Source organism: Chenopodium quinoa, unplaced genomic scaffold, assembly GCF_001683475.1.
Source record: "Chenopodium quinoa cultivar QQ74 unplaced genomic scaffold, ASM168347v1, whole genome shotgun sequence".
Taxonomy (NCBI): domain Eukaryota; kingdom Viridiplantae; phylum Streptophyta; class Magnoliopsida; order Caryophyllales; family Amaranthaceae; genus Chenopodium; species Chenopodium quinoa.
The window spans coordinates 3,336,667-3,351,270 of NW_018744633.1; the positions used below are offsets into that span (position 1 = coordinate 3,336,667).

The window sequence follows — 14,604 nt, forward strand, 5'->3', positions numbered from 1 at the left end:
GGAAAAAGAGAGGGGGGGGGGGTGTTTTGTACAAATGTAAAAGGATGAATTATTAACGATCATGTTCTTGAGTCTGATCCCAAGGCTTACTTGACTATGTAGCGTTGTCATCTTTAATAGGTTGTTAATTAACTGTAATGGAAAAAATCGAATAAGATGTCTAGGTCAAATGTTTGATCTTACAATAAACTTATTGGCCTTTGACTGGAGACAATATAAGTGGCGGTGCACTTTTCACTTATTAAGTCCGCCAATTATCCATTTTTTGTTACATCTATCGGCTCTTCTTCTATAGTCGTTCATTTTATTATACACTTGAGATTTGTATTCTACAGATCAAAGTACTTTTTTTTTTTTTTTTTTTTTTTTAAATGGAAAATACATTCATACATCGATATAATAGCTAGAGGACATGCTTACAAATATAACCTAAAAATCAGGTGACATGATAGCTTAACTTCATCCAATTCCCATTTTTTGTCCATAACATCTCTTTCACTTTCACTAAGGTCAATCTTCTAGAAACATAAAAACTTTCATTTATTTACCTGCAATAAATATATTCAGCTTAGTAAGTACGTACCATAATTTATACTACTTGACATGTATTCAAGTTTCAGATTACAAACATACTTACTTTTCTTCAATGCTTTTACCACCATATTCATATTGCACGTTTAACTTCCGTACAAAGCCGTATATTTGACTCAATCCTATCTATTAGCCTTTGTTTGGCGTACTTTTCTTGTTAATTACCACTCCCATATATTCATAGTGTACGTTTACCTTCTGTTCAACGCCGGCCTTAATCGCCGGATTAGTGACTAATTACCAACTTATACTCAAAACTTTCATAAAACTATATATATACACAAGGTGCCTTCAATATCTTCTTCAAATACCACAAAACAAACATTTTTCTAGCTCATTTCCTTAGAAGACAAACCATATCTCCTTGTCTCGTAATTAATAGGCCATACATATATACCTATTATATCGACAGGTCAAGTAGCTAGGTCTCGAAAAATTGTGTTCAAGACCCTAAAATCTAACAGGGTTTCTAGTCGGATTAAATTTTGTCCTAGCCAATAAAATGGCCAAGTTCAACAAATACATATCGACTATATGTTTTTTTTGTACGATTTTTATTAACTTATCATCTTCGATATCAGCTGAAACAAAGGCCTACAATGTGCTAGAATTTGGTGCTAAACCAAATGGTTTAACTGACACGAGCAAGGCCTTCCTTAGAGCATGGGAGGCCGCTTGTAAAACGAATGGTTCGGCTTCGATTACTGTCCCTAAGGGGAGGTACTTGCTCCATCCCATCGAATTTCGAGGTAGTGATTGTAACAACAATGATATAACCTTCTACATCGATGGAACCATAGTGGCGCCTCTTGACTATCATGTGCTCGGTCGTGTGGATCGATGGGTGTGGTTCGATAGGGTTAGTGGTGTTACCATTGATGGTCATGGTTTCTTTGATGCCAAAGGTACCTCCTTGTGGAATTGCAAGAAGGGCAAAAATGGTAATAAGTGTCCTCGAGGTTCAACGGTATGTATGCTTAGACTTCCTACATTCTTTTTTAATTGCAGCATGCAACATTAATATTACTATCGCATATTCTCATTTGACTGTTTTTTGTGATTGTATTTGTATTGATATATACTAATTAAATATAATATTTTTAAAATGTAAAATTTTCATACGAAATAATCAAATACGTGATTTTAAGTTTTTAACATCAAACGAACACTCGACCTTATTGGTTAAAAGAGCGAGATATTAATGAGAGTTTAGCTTTTTGAGAACAGTTAAATGATTTGAGCATATATAATCAACTTTTTTTTTGACAAGAAATAGCTTATTAGAGTACACCAAGTTAATTTGAAAAAGTAGCTCAACCCAACTCTAGTTTGTGTAAGAGCGATTATTTAAGCAATTCTTGAAATAAAGATTCTTAATGTTACGTTTGGTAAAATAGATGATTTAAAGAATTAGTCAAAACATCCGTACAATCAGCTAGTTAAACCAGTTACAATTAGTTATATCAACTATAGGGACCATAGGGTAACTATTAGCTAATTACCAAACAGATCTAATTAAAATGTAAAGTCAAATGTAGATGTACGACTAATCAAAATTGAAAGATCAAATTTTCATAGTATTCAAACTTTCAAAGTAGTTCTGATCATTTTGTCATTAGCGTTATTAGTGCGCGGTTATCAAATTAAATGATGCATGTATTTATTGCTATGGAATTGCATAAAAGTGGGATCATACCAGATTGTCAAAATAAAGTTCTTAATATTAATTAAATTTAATCAAACATTAGTCAACTTCTAATTATTTTTATTTCTATTGTGGTTGTAGACTTTAACCTTTACCAGCTCCAACAACATATTGATAAAAGGAATTACTTCACTAAATAGCCAACTGTACCATATTGTGATCAATGTGTGTAAGGATGTTTTAATTGAAGCAGTCAAGATTAGAGCAGCTGGAAATAGCCCTAACACCGACGGCATCCACGTCCAAGAATCTTCCGGTGTTAACATCATGAACACCAAGGTTAAAACAGGAGATGATTGTGTCTCCATCGGACCTGGAACTAAAAACTTGTGGATTGAACGAATCGCGTGTGGCCCTAGTCATGGTATAAGGTAAGGAACAACTATTATGTACCCCTTCGTCTTACAATAAAAAAAAGTTTACTATTCGAATTAGTAAAATATTGATTATATCGACTTTATATCGTGCTACAAATAATTTAACATTAGTAGAGAGAATTAACTGGTCAAGCATGCAGGTATAACAAGAAATTTAGGTTTGTTATTGTATTAACAAAAAAATAAAGTGTAAAAATTAAATCATTGTTCAACATTTTAGTGTAGTACAGATGTAAAATGTGTTTCTAAGTCTAAGTAATGAAAGTTTGTCTTTGATTTTCTTTGGTACTACGTAGTAATAAAAATAGTGGATTTTACGATACTGAAACTTGTCATGGAGATTGCTGATATACGATATATGAATTATATCAGGGTTTTATTTATTTATTTATTTTCTAAAATGTAATTATAATGTATTTATTTATTTTTTTCTATAAAAAAAAAAGTTGTTATCATTATTATTATTATTATAATTTTCGAAAATGTAATATCTATGCAGCATTGGAAGCTTAGCAAAAAGTATGGATGAAGAAGGGGTACAAAATGTAACAGTGAAAACAGCGGTAATCTCTTACTCCTTAACCGGAGTGAGAATTAAGTCGTGGGGAAGGCCTAGCAATGGCTTTGTCCAAGGGGTTGTTTTTCAAGATGTTCTCATGCGATATGTTTGGAATCCTATTATCATCGAACAAAATTATTGTCCTCATAATAAAAATTGTCCCGGCCAGGTGCGTATATATATATGTACCATGTACTCAGTGTAACAAACAACTTATGTGACGTAACTAATTAGAGGTCATATAAACATAACATTCTCTACTTTTCTAACTCGTTTCTTCTAACATGACCTAACAGGAATCGGGTGTACAAATAAGTGATGTGAAGTATGAAAATATACGAGGAACTTCATTAACTGAAGTAGCAGTAAAATTTGATTGCAGTGCTACGAATCCATGCACTGGAATTCAACTCCAAAATATCGACATCAAGTACTACGATGAAAATAAAACTCAATCGTACTGCAAAAATGCAGTTGGAGAGATCTCAGGCTTGGTTCAACCCCAAAGTTGTTTAAACTTAAATAAAGAATTCCACGTCATTCGCGTGTCTGAATGAATTTTTTATTTTATTTTTTTTGAAGATTTGTGTGTATATATAGTGTGTATAAAAAAAAATGTACAAGCGTGTAATGTTTACGTTACTATTTTATCTTACATATATGTCAATATAATCTGTGTTTTTCCAATTATTTTAACAAAAACTTTTGCATGCCCCCGGTTTACAATAATTTTATTGTACATCGACATTTTGCGCCTGTGAACAGTAATATTTTCATTAAAGTGACCCTTTTTTTTACAAAAATTGACCCTTTTTTGTTATAAAAGTGACCCTTTTTTAACAAAAGTAACTCATTTTTAGAAAAGTGACCTTTTTTTTTACAAAAATGACCCTTTTTTCACAAACGTAACCCTTTTTTTCACAAAAGTGACTCATATTTTCACAAAAGTAACTTTTTTTTTCACAAAAGTGACCAATATCTTCACATAAAATTTCCATAAATCTCATTAGTTTTTTGTTTTTTTCCAAAAATAACCTAAATTCTCACAAAAGTGACCCAACCTACACTGAGATCAACATCATCTAACTATAACTCCAAATTTTTACTCTTCTTCTTCACCATTGCAGAAATTAGTAGTAAATAAGCACTACAAAAGAGTAGAAGGACAAAATTAAAAAAACCTAAAAATCGAATCAAATCCACTAAAAACTAATAAAAATGCACAAAAAATTAAGTAACAAACCTGAAATTAGCGAGAAACAAGTTCGCAAGTGAAAAAGAAGGTAGAAAATCAGATCAAAGCACTAAAAATTGAAGCAAAACAGATCAAATCACAAAATATTGAAGAAAATCAAGTCAAAATGGAAGAGTGAGAAAATTGAGGAAGAGAGAGAAAGTAAATCATGAGGAAGAGAGAGAAAAAAGAAGAAGAGAGAAGAAATGAAATGTGTGACGTATGAATGAAATTGATAGAAAGTTCTTTTCTATTTGTTGCCACCATCCGCCGTTCACAATTTAATGTAAACCGGATTTTTTAAAACATTTGTGTTACTTTAATCTTATTTTTACCCGTCTTAAAATAAATATCCGAATTCTGATTATGGTTGTGGATCAGGTATTGAACTAAAAAACTGATCTATTTGACAGCATTGGGCCGGCTGGCTCAAGACCGGTATAGCCTAAAAATAAAGGGTACATTGTTGGAATAAATTAGCAACTAATCTTAAGATTGCCTTAATACCATCTAGTAACCCCTGACTGAGTAAGCCTTAATCGAGAGAACTCCTGTCCGAACCCCTCAAGTAACACCTGATCAAATAACTCAAGTAACCCCCAACTCAAAAACTCAAGTAAACCATAGCAAAAAAAACTCGGGTAAGCTCTGCCGCACCGCATGGTGTGGCCTGTTGCACCAAAAAATTACGGCTTGGAAAATTTAGTACGGGGTAGTTATTATAAATATATTTCCGAATTAAATGAAAAGGACATATGTTGCAATTGAAATAAGGGTGGGATAATGGTCAATTGATGCAACCATGATGATTCGAAATCCCCAACCCCTGCAATTCATCAGTGAATCAAAGCCCTGCGTTAGCAAAATTTCTCTTACCAACCACCAAACCCAGGCAACAATTTTTTCACTTAAAATAACCAAAATAAAAACTTGAAATTTCCCAAAAATCAAATCTTTTGATCAAAAATAAAAAATGGAGTTAAAAGAAGAAGTGGAAAACAAGCAAATAATACTGAAAGGGTACATTGATAGAGCTCCATTGGAATCAGACATGGAATTAAATGTGGGAAATAAAATTAAGCTCAAAATTTCAAAAGGGTCTAATTCAATTCTTATTAAGAACCTTTATTTGTCCTGTGATCCTTATATGAGAGGTCGAATGCGTGAAAATTACGGTTCTTACATTCCACCTTTTGTTCCTGGCAAGGTATATCATTTAAAGCTTTCATTTTACTGAATTTCCCAGTAATTATTTCTTATTTTAATCATTTTTTTTGGATTTTCTGTATTGTTTAAATGTTTATGCTCAATTTCTTTTGATATTTGATAATAAGTTTAGTTGAGCAGTAGATTTATGATTTATGAATAAAAGGGAAAATTGATGTGCTATTGAGTATTGAATATTCTTTAAGAAGTAAGTTGTTTTGTTGTTGAGCATATGTTGCTAAAGGGTGACCCCAAAACCTGAGATGGAATACGTACATTATTTGTCTTTTGTGACTCTGTCTACACCATAAAAGATTTGAAGTGTAATGCTGTCAAATTTTAAACCTTTGACCTTAAGTTAACTACGCGATTGTAGTGCTTCCAATTCAAATTGGTAATTGCCAAAATTTTATATGAGATTGTGTGAGATTGGTGAATCTAATATGTTTTTTAGGGATGACTTTAAACATTTACAAGTTAATTTGGGATCATCTCACCCAAGATTGACCATTGCTATTTGTGGTGCATCAACTGATGCACCCTTGCACAGCTACATTAGATGATGACAAATTGACAAAACTGTTAGTATTGGGATTGTCACATTTAGTACTTCATCATTTTTGTGAAACAGTTTACATTATATAGCAAAAATTTCCTTGTTATTTGCCTTGTAGAAATGTGAGGAGTGTAATACTAGCCAAGGCAACTACTCAATGTTTTAATTAGTACTGCTAATAGAATGCTTGAGTGAATTTTTTGTTTTTTTACATGTTTGAAGGGAGCTGGCCGTTTTATCAGATCATCGGTCTCTAGTAGTACTCCATAATAGTAAAAGGCCTATAGTGGCTAGATCAGGTCCTAAGTTTCTGTTCTTCATTGTCTTTGTTATACTGCCATTTGAGCCTTTTAGACTTCTAAGGGTTAAAATGCTGACATATTGGTGTTTTTTTCTTCCTTGAGAAGTGGAGGCAATAGGCAGAGCATGATTCTTCTCGCCTTAATGTGCATGTTTTTGAGAAAATGATATGATATTTCTGCCTAGACCATCTTCTTTCTTACTCCCTCGGGGGAAAGGAGGGGATGGAGCCCTGAAGCATATTTTAATTTTACCAGACACCAATTTCGTGCACAACTCTAACCATGTTAGCATGTATCGCTGTCTAGCCTATTGAAGGATTTGGAGTCTCCAGAGTCATAGATTCAGATGATCCAAGTTTCCATCCAGGAGATATTGTTTCAGGAATGACTGGCTGGGAGGAATACAGCTTAATCGAGGATACAAAGAAACTGAGGAAGATTCAGCAAGATGACATCCCTCTTTCTTATCATATCGGTCTTCTTGGTATGAAACATACCTTGTTTTCCTTTTTTGATGCCTGTTTTTTCAGAGCAACTTATTGCTAGAGGAGTTGCAACGTAAGTCCTAGAGCCAATTAGCCCTCTGTGACTATGCAACTTGGTAGCTCCATATTATCAGTTACTTCTCAGAAATGATTTAGAGGCTTGTTATAATGTTTTCTTCTGAAGCCAAAGTGTTCTTGCTTGATTGATCTGTTTATGCAGGTATGCCAGGATTTACTGCTTATGCAGGCTTTTATGAAGTCTGTTTGCCAAAAGAGGGGGACCGTGTTTCCGTCTCTGCAGCTTCTGGAGCTGTTGGGCAGATCGTTGGTCAACTTGCTAAATTACATGGTTGCTATGTTGTTGGCAGCGCAGGCACAAAAGAAAAGGTAATGTTCTTTTTATGACGGTTCTGCATATTGTAGTTCTTGCATGCATGTTCTGTAGATTGATTCTTTGTTCCCTGCTTGGTAGATTGATTTACTGAAAACTAAACTTGGATTTGATGACGCTTTCAACTACAAAGAAGAACAAGACCTTGATGCAACTCTTAAAAGGCAAGTAGAAAACTAGTTCTTTTGCTTTGTTACTTTTCTGCATGGCCTATAATTTCCACTTACATTTGGCATTTGACAAGACGATCTAAGGTATTTAGAAATATCAATCTTGATGTGTTATTGCTGAAATGGTGGAGATAAGCTGTATTATTTGAATTGTGTGTGTGTGTTTGTGTTAACATTGTCTTTACTAATGGGGTTGTAACTATTAAAGACTACCTTTATCAATGCTGCTGATGAGTACAATGCAAAGAATGCCCACCTTCAGTTCCTTGTTTGCTATAATACCGAAATCAGGGGATGCCAAACTTATCTATCACAGATTTATTTCGCTAGCATCATGGGCTAGGAGCATCTGGAATTATTTGTAGGATATTTTAAAAGCTTGAAAGCAATTGGTAGTCTTTTCACAATTCAGCTACCAAAAAGAAAAAAGGTGAAAAGAACTCGACCAACAAGTAAAAACATCACTGTCAACATCCTTAATGTTTGCTACTCTTTTGCTGGATGTAACAGATTGTGTAGTTTTTGTTTGGTAATGTCATGGAATAAGTTCAGTCCTCCCGACCATGCTTTTTGCATATGCTCATTATGTCAGTACATGTTTTAGCATATATTCTTAATGTTCGACGCTAACTTAGGATGATTATAAGCCCCCTTTGATCCTATAAATTGTTTAAGCATTGGGTCGTAGGACATCTGAAACTTAGAAATCTGGCTGGCTTTGTAGCTTTTGATGCATTTACTTCATTTTCTACATGATTTAGACATGCCAGTCCCTAGTATGTTCTCACACATATTAATGTCAGTAAAAAGAAGTTGAATTTCTTTGATATAAATGTAAAATACTTTATCAGATGATACTGCAAACGTCCTATAATATGATCCTAATATGATGTCATATCTATCTGCCAATTCTAAACAGATATTTTCCTGAAGGAATAGACATATACTTTGAGAATGTCGGTGGGGCCATGCTCGATGCTGTGCTCCTCAACATGAGAGTTCATGGTAGAATAGCTGTTTGTGGGATGGTTTCTCAGCATAGCTATCGTGGCGAGGAAGGGATCCACAACCTATTTACACTCATCAGCAGACGGATCAGAATGCAAGGATTCATTCAGAGCGATTACTTGCATATGTTTCCTAAATTTGTTGAGCATGTAGGGGCTTACTATAAGCAAGGGAAGATTGTATACATCGAAGACATGAGTGAAGGATTAGAAAGCGCTCCTGCTGCTCTTGCAGGGCTTTTTACTGGTAAAAATGTGGGCAAGCAGGTTGTCTGTGTGTCCCGTAATTGATACAATTACCACAAATTGATCCTCGAGGCTCCTTATGTTGTTTGATTTGAGGTAAATCATTGCTCATAATGGCACATTACCTGTTGCAGATGTTAAAGAATTTCAAATTTGTCCATTACTAGTAATCCCAATCAGGGAATGATAGATCTTGCACATGAATGTATATTTTCTATACGGTTATGGCATATACTGATATATCATTAGTTTGGTTGATTAGATTACGCGTGATATTAACATTGGAGTATTAGTCTATTAGAAGGCTTTTGGGTGTGTAGAAAGTCTGGTTTCCAATGTCTTTTAGACGATTTTGTATTCTAAACTTATCATGGTATCGGAGCAGGTTAGATCACGATTAAACACAGGCTTTATTAATTCTAACATCAAAGTATTGTGGATGGCTTAAGCCAACTTTCCTTGTTGCAAATCCTGCCGGTGGCTTTCCCCCTTCTAAACTTATCATAGGTTCAGAAAAATGGGTTTTGACCGTCATACCTGACTATTGTTGGGTTTTGACCAAGAACATACTTTTCTCAAAAATTAGTAAAAAACAAAGAAGAAAAAGTCCATGCACAATTCCTTAAGAACCATGCCCTCTTCTTCACCCAAAAAAAAAAAAGAAAAAAAATCAGAAATTAGTTGGGTCTAAATGTCTAATTAGTTATTGTAATTTGGCTTTTTATATTCCACATAACAGAAAGTTTTACAAATCATGGACAAAATATTTTGCAACTTCCAAAACACATTTTCTGATTTTCATTTGCACTTAAAAATGTTACCATAAAGTAATAATTCAATGTTGAATATGTATAGCATCTAGAATTGAGAAACACTTGTGTGAAATGAGACCGTCTCACACCAATTTATTGTGTAATGTTAGGAAAATATAAAACATCATTTCATCTTTTTCCTAAAAAATATTATAAATGTGTGATAACTATTCTGAAAAGAATTTTTGTTTGTATTATTGAGTAGCAAATATGTCCCAATATGTGAAGTTGTGGTGACAAATATCTTATGGAAAAAATATATACTTAACCTAGAGCAATTACATTGACAACGATCTTGGTTGATTTCGTACGCCAAGGAAGTCCTCTTCTATGTGGAAGTTTATAAAGGGAATTTCCCTCATTTGAGTGGTCATTTTTACTTGCCCCCCCCCCCCCCCTCTTTCCCCTCCCTTTCATATTTTGGATCCACTCGAGATTGTTGGTAGGGGCCTAAACGGTAAACGGACAAAGCTAAAATGTTATACGATTGAAACTCGTTTGTTAAGTAGTAATGTAGTGGATAAACTAATACGTAGTATGATTTAAGTATTTGAGTTTTTTTTTATCTTAATAAAAGGACGGATTTCAAACATAATGTATTTGAATAGTAGAATTATAGATGTTTATGTAGAGAAGTCGATTACATAATTTGGACCTTGACCTTCTAATGGAATTTAATCTACATCATATGTAACAAATATTTTGGTTTTTCTTAAAAAATTAGGAAAGAAAAGAAAAAATAGTGAGAAAGAGTGTGAATTGATATTGTGAACAAGGAGAATGACTGGAGTGTAGGAGAGAAGTTGGACCATGGAAAAAAGTTAGACTAGCCCAAGTAAACGCAGTCAACTAAACACGTTATGGTGGGCCCACATTACTTGAAAATATTTGCTCATATACCTTATAAGACCCGTTCTATTTAGGCAATATAGCCCAAAGTAGAACTTGATAATAAATAAATTAATTAATTAATAATAATAATTTTTCAAAAAAAAAATATATACATACAATATCAGCAAATATAATAATATTCAAATCTTATCTTTAGGACCACATATATGGAGTTAGTGAAAAAAAAAAATTGAATCAACCCGACCTAATATAAAGAGATGCAATATACTAGTAAAATTCAATTTGCATGAAATACAATAAGTCAATATTGTGGTATGATTTAAACTTGAAATAACCTAACCAACTAGACGTTTAGACTTGATCCAGAATAAATCGACGATCTAAATTAACACGATAACACGTATAGTGAAAACTCGTATAGTTTACGAAAATCTATTGACTTAAGTTTTCTTTCTTTTTCTGGAGTGTCATTGTTTATTTTATGTGGTAATTGATCCCTCCAAAACCCCATTCCATTACCAAACTTATTTCTTCTTTGTTTCCTTCTCTTTACTGGTTTCACAAATTACAGTGTCACCCAATTGTTACTAGTCTTACTACTATAATAACCTTTGAATTGTCAAAGATAGACTTAAATTTCCTATGATTTTTCCTCCTTTTTGATGTCTTTAGAAAGTGACCCTCCAAGTCTTCTATCTTGACTTACTTCATATTTGGTGGTTGTTTTACTGAAATACTCTCTGATTAATTTCCTTCAAAACTTGGTTCTTCAATTTTACACCTCTTCTTTGAGCTTCAAAGCTGCAATCTTGAGTTCTGGGTATGTCTCAATTCTTGCTTATTTCCATTAATTTAGCTTGAATTGAATTGGGTTAGTTTATTTTTCCCAAAATTTCAAGTTATCATTATATTTCCATGATTAGGAAACTTTTTATTTTTCAAGAATTTTAGTGCCCATTTGAGTTTTTATTTAATTTCTCTCAATGATGAGAAAATATTGGTTGTAATTCAGTGATATATATATAGATATGTAGCACTGCTATTTTGTTTTTGGGCAGTATAATTTTTGTTCATAAATTTACACTTTAGTTCAGATAACTATATTTGGGGTTTGCATTTTTATTTTTATGTTTGTTGTTGAATAATGGCCCACACTAGAAAGCATACTGCTTCTGTAGTGTTTGGATTAAGGTGTTTACTGATATTGTTGAGTAGTCATGGAATTTATGGGACTGCAACTGATATTCTGTGTTTGAAAAGGATTTACAATTCATTCAAAGATCCTAATGGTTACTTAAATGTAACATGGAATTTCAACAATAAAACTGAGGGTGCAATTTGTAGATTCAATGGGATTGAATGTTGGCACCCTGATGAGAGTAGGGTGCTTAATATTAAGCTAGCAGATATGGGTTTAGAGGGCCAATTTCCTCTTGGAATTGAGAATTGTACAAGCTTGACTGGGTTGGATCTTTCTGGTAACAATTTGAATGGCTCGTTGCCTACGAATATATCGAAGTATATAGAGTTTGTGACAGAACTCGATCTCTCCAACAATGATTTCTCCGGTCCTATACCGGAGAATCTTGCAAATTGTTCTTACTTGAATGGCCTGCATCTTGATCACAACCAGTTTTCAGGCCAAATTCCTCTGGAATTTGGCACCCTTTCTCGGATTAACAGCTTTTCTGTTGCAAACAACAATCTGACTGGTCCAGTCCCTAAGTTCCGGTTTAGTATTAGTAAGGATAGCTATGCCAATAATCCAGGACTTTGTGGGGAAGTTTTGAGTTCTTGCCCTTCTCAAAGCAAGATTCATCCTGGGGTTATTGCTGGGGGAGCAGCTGGAGGTCTAACTCTCATTATTATCTTGACGGGTATTGCGTTCTTCTACATTTCGAAGATGAAAATTATCAGGAGGAAGGTGCTAGATCCTGAAGGTAACAGATGGGCAAAGAGTATGAAGGGAACTAAAGCTGTCAAGGTAACATTTACAGCTTTTACTACTTTGTTTTAATTGCTTTATGTATTCTATGCTACTCCGACTTATGGTACTCATGTTGGATACTGTTATAATTTGTACATGTTAAAGTATCGGGGATCTAACAAGAGTAATTGAAGTGAAATGAAATGAAGAGTCGGAGTGACATAGTAATCTTTTTGCTTGTGCTAATGTAGAACATTTTCGTCATATGCAGGTTTCCATGTTTGAGAAGACAGTTTCAAAAATGAGTTTGGAAGACCTTATGAAAGCCACAAACAGCTTCAGCAATTATAACATGATTGGTTCTGGAAGAATGGGAGCAATGTACAAGGCAACGATGTCTGATGGTACAATCCTTACAGTCAAGAGACTGCAAGATTCACAGCGAACAGAGAAAGAATTCATGTCCGAGATGAATACTTTGGGCAGTGTGAAGCACCAAAACTTAGTCCCTCTCTTGGGGTACTGTGTGGCAAAGAAAGAGAGGTTCCTGGTCTACAAATACATGGCTAATGGAAACCTCTTTAACTGGCTTCATCCTTCAGACCCTGAGGAGGCCAAGAGTTTAGAGTGGCCTGTAAGGCTTAAAATTGCAATTGGGGCGGCTAAGGGGTTGGCTTGGATGCATCACAACTGCAACCCTAGAATCCTCCACAGAAATATAAGCTCCAAATGTATTTTGTTGGACGAGGAATTTGATCCCAGGCTGTCCGACTTTGGTCTTGCACGACTCATGAACCCGATTGACACTCACTTGAGCACTTTCGTGAACGGAGAATTTGGTGATTTTGGGTACGTTGCCCCTGAGTATGCAAGAACACTAGTTGCAACTCCAAAGGGAGATGTTTTTAGTTTTGGAACTGTTCTTTTGGAGCTGATCACTGGTGAAAAGCCAACTAAAGTGTCAAATGCCCCAGAAACCTTCAAGGGTAGCTTGGTAGAGTGGATTGCGCTACTGTCAGAGAATAATGATCTCCATTCTGCCATCGATAAGTCTCTCCTTGATAAGGGAGTTGATAACGAGCTTTCTCAGTTTCTCAAAGTCGCTTGTAATTGTGTTTCACCTACGCCAAAAGAAAGACCTACAATGTTTGAAGTGTACCAGCTACTGAGAGCCATTGGTGAAAATTACCATTTCACAGCTGAAGATGAAATTATGATTGCGACAGAAACCTCAGATGCTGGTTTTCCTTCTGAGCTCATTGTTGCTCAAGAATGAGAAATGTGTAAAGAGGTCATTATTGATTGTGTGCAGTCAAGGATGTTTGTGCAGTTCATCATTGAAAAAGTAATGTGTTTTCGACTTTCCTTCTTGCGCTTTTTGTATTAATCAGTGACTTCACCAAATTCAGACCTTAACTAGTTGAGGCATAAGAATGCAACGAATACACAAAAGGGTTGACAACAGTTGCTGTGCATCAAATCCTGGATTGAGAGAGGTGAAGAATCAAAATAAAAGAGATAATTTTATTCCCAAACCCTCTTAACTCCTCGAATAATTGAACCGTCTAGCTATAAGGATTTTCCATTGCATGAAACGCATGTACCAAAAACAATTTGTTATTACAAGGTAGGCAAATACTTGTTGATATAAAACCTACTTCTATAGTTCTAATGATACAAAACATAATCAAAGCAAAGATTGGAATTGTTTTTGGCTGCCACTCCAATTTACTTGCATTTTATCTACCAAGTAATAAAAAAAGAACAGAAGATAATTGAACAAGGTAATATGTCAAAGTCTCAAAGACATAACTAGAGAGATTTTCACTCGTACAAGGGAAGAGAGAATCCTCGTACAAAAAACATCATAAATGGTAATGTAAGCCAACATGCAACAGCCATATATGTTTGTTACGGACCCAAAGTAGAGGTAGAGGGAAGGACTAAAGGCATGAAAGGATCTCAAACTAAAGTCTCAGATACCAAGTTACCAACCCCAAAGACTTCAGAATGCTAAATCATACAAATTTACACATCTAAACATGATTAGTATATTGTACATGCAGTGAAATTGTAGAGCTATACATCTCTAACTCAGTGTAAAACCCCCACCCCCAAAAGATACAAAAATATAGAGACCTTGCTCTTTAGATGAGGACTATTAGTGATCTGACGAGCAACAAA

The 14,604-nt window shown here is 34.5% G+C and overlaps 3 protein-coding genes across 3 annotated transcripts; all 3 read left to right on the plus strand.

Annotated features, from left to right (window-relative positions):
- The first annotated feature begins 827 nt into the window (after positions 1-827).
- On the plus strand, positions 828-4,429 carry LOC110701037 (polygalacturonase-like). Its single transcript, XM_021878622.1, has 4 exons — positions 828-1,558; positions 2,378-2,667; positions 3,173-3,401; positions 3,529-4,429. The coding sequence occupies exons 1-4, from the start codon at positions 1,094-1,096 to the stop codon at positions 3,787-3,789; spliced, it is 1,245 nt and encodes a 414-aa protein (XP_021734314.1). The 5' UTR covers positions 828-1,093; the 3' UTR covers positions 3,790-4,429.
- A 794-nt stretch (positions 4,430-5,223) lies between these two features.
- On the plus strand, positions 5,224-9,090 carry LOC110701038 (2-alkenal reductase (NADP(+)-dependent)-like). The gene is made up of 5 exons (XM_021878623.1): positions 5,224-5,673; positions 6,837-7,014; positions 7,236-7,402; positions 7,488-7,570; positions 8,496-9,090. The coding sequence occupies exons 1-5, from the start codon at positions 5,440-5,442 to the stop codon at positions 8,872-8,874; spliced, it is 1,041 nt and encodes a 346-aa protein (XP_021734315.1). The 5' UTR covers positions 5,224-5,439; the 3' UTR covers positions 8,875-9,090.
- A 1,923-nt stretch (positions 9,091-11,013) lies between these two features.
- Positions 11,014-14,138, plus strand: LOC110701039 (probably inactive leucine-rich repeat receptor-like protein kinase At5g48380). Its single transcript, XM_021878624.1, has 2 exons — positions 11,014-12,477; positions 12,692-14,138. Exons 1-2 carry the CDS (start codon positions 11,638-11,640, stop codon positions 13,694-13,696), a joined length of 1,845 nt encoding a protein of 614 aa, XP_021734316.1. The 5' UTR covers positions 11,014-11,637; the 3' UTR covers positions 13,697-14,138.
- The last annotated feature ends 466 nt before the right edge of the window (positions 14,139-14,604 follow it).

Excerpts from the sequence above, each read along its gene's own strand:
- LOC110701037 (XM_021878622.1), top strand. The coding sequence starts at position 1,094 with ATGGCCAAGTTCAACAAATACATATCGACTATATGTTTTTTTTGTACG. Across the intron at positions 1,559-2,377 it reads AGTGTCCTCGAGGTTCAACG|ACTTTAACCTTTACCAGCTC; the intron begins GTATGTATGCTT and ends TTGTGGTTGTAG. Across the intron at positions 2,668-3,172 it reads GGCCCTAGTCATGGTATAAG|CATTGGAAGCTTAGCAAAAA; the intron begins GTAAGGAACAAC and ends ATATCTATGCAG.
- LOC110701039 (XM_021878624.1), top strand. The coding sequence starts at position 11,638 with ATGGCCCACACTAGAAAGCATACTGCTTCTGTAGTGTTTGGATTAAGG. Across the intron at positions 12,478-12,691 it reads AGGGAACTAAAGCTGTCAAG|GTTTCCATGTTTGAGAAGAC; the intron begins GTAACATTTACA and ends CGTCATATGCAG.
- LOC110701038 (XM_021878623.1), top strand. The coding sequence starts at position 5,440 with ATGGAGTTAAAAGAAGAAGTGGAAAACAAGCAAATAATACTGAAAGGG. Across the intron at positions 7,015-7,235 it reads TTATCATATCGGTCTTCTTG|GTATGCCAGGATTTACTGCT; the intron begins GTATGAAACATA and ends CTGTTTATGCAG. Across the intron at positions 7,571-8,495 it reads CTTGATGCAACTCTTAAAAG|ATATTTTCCTGAAGGAATAG; the intron begins GCAAGTAGAAAA and ends AATTCTAAACAG.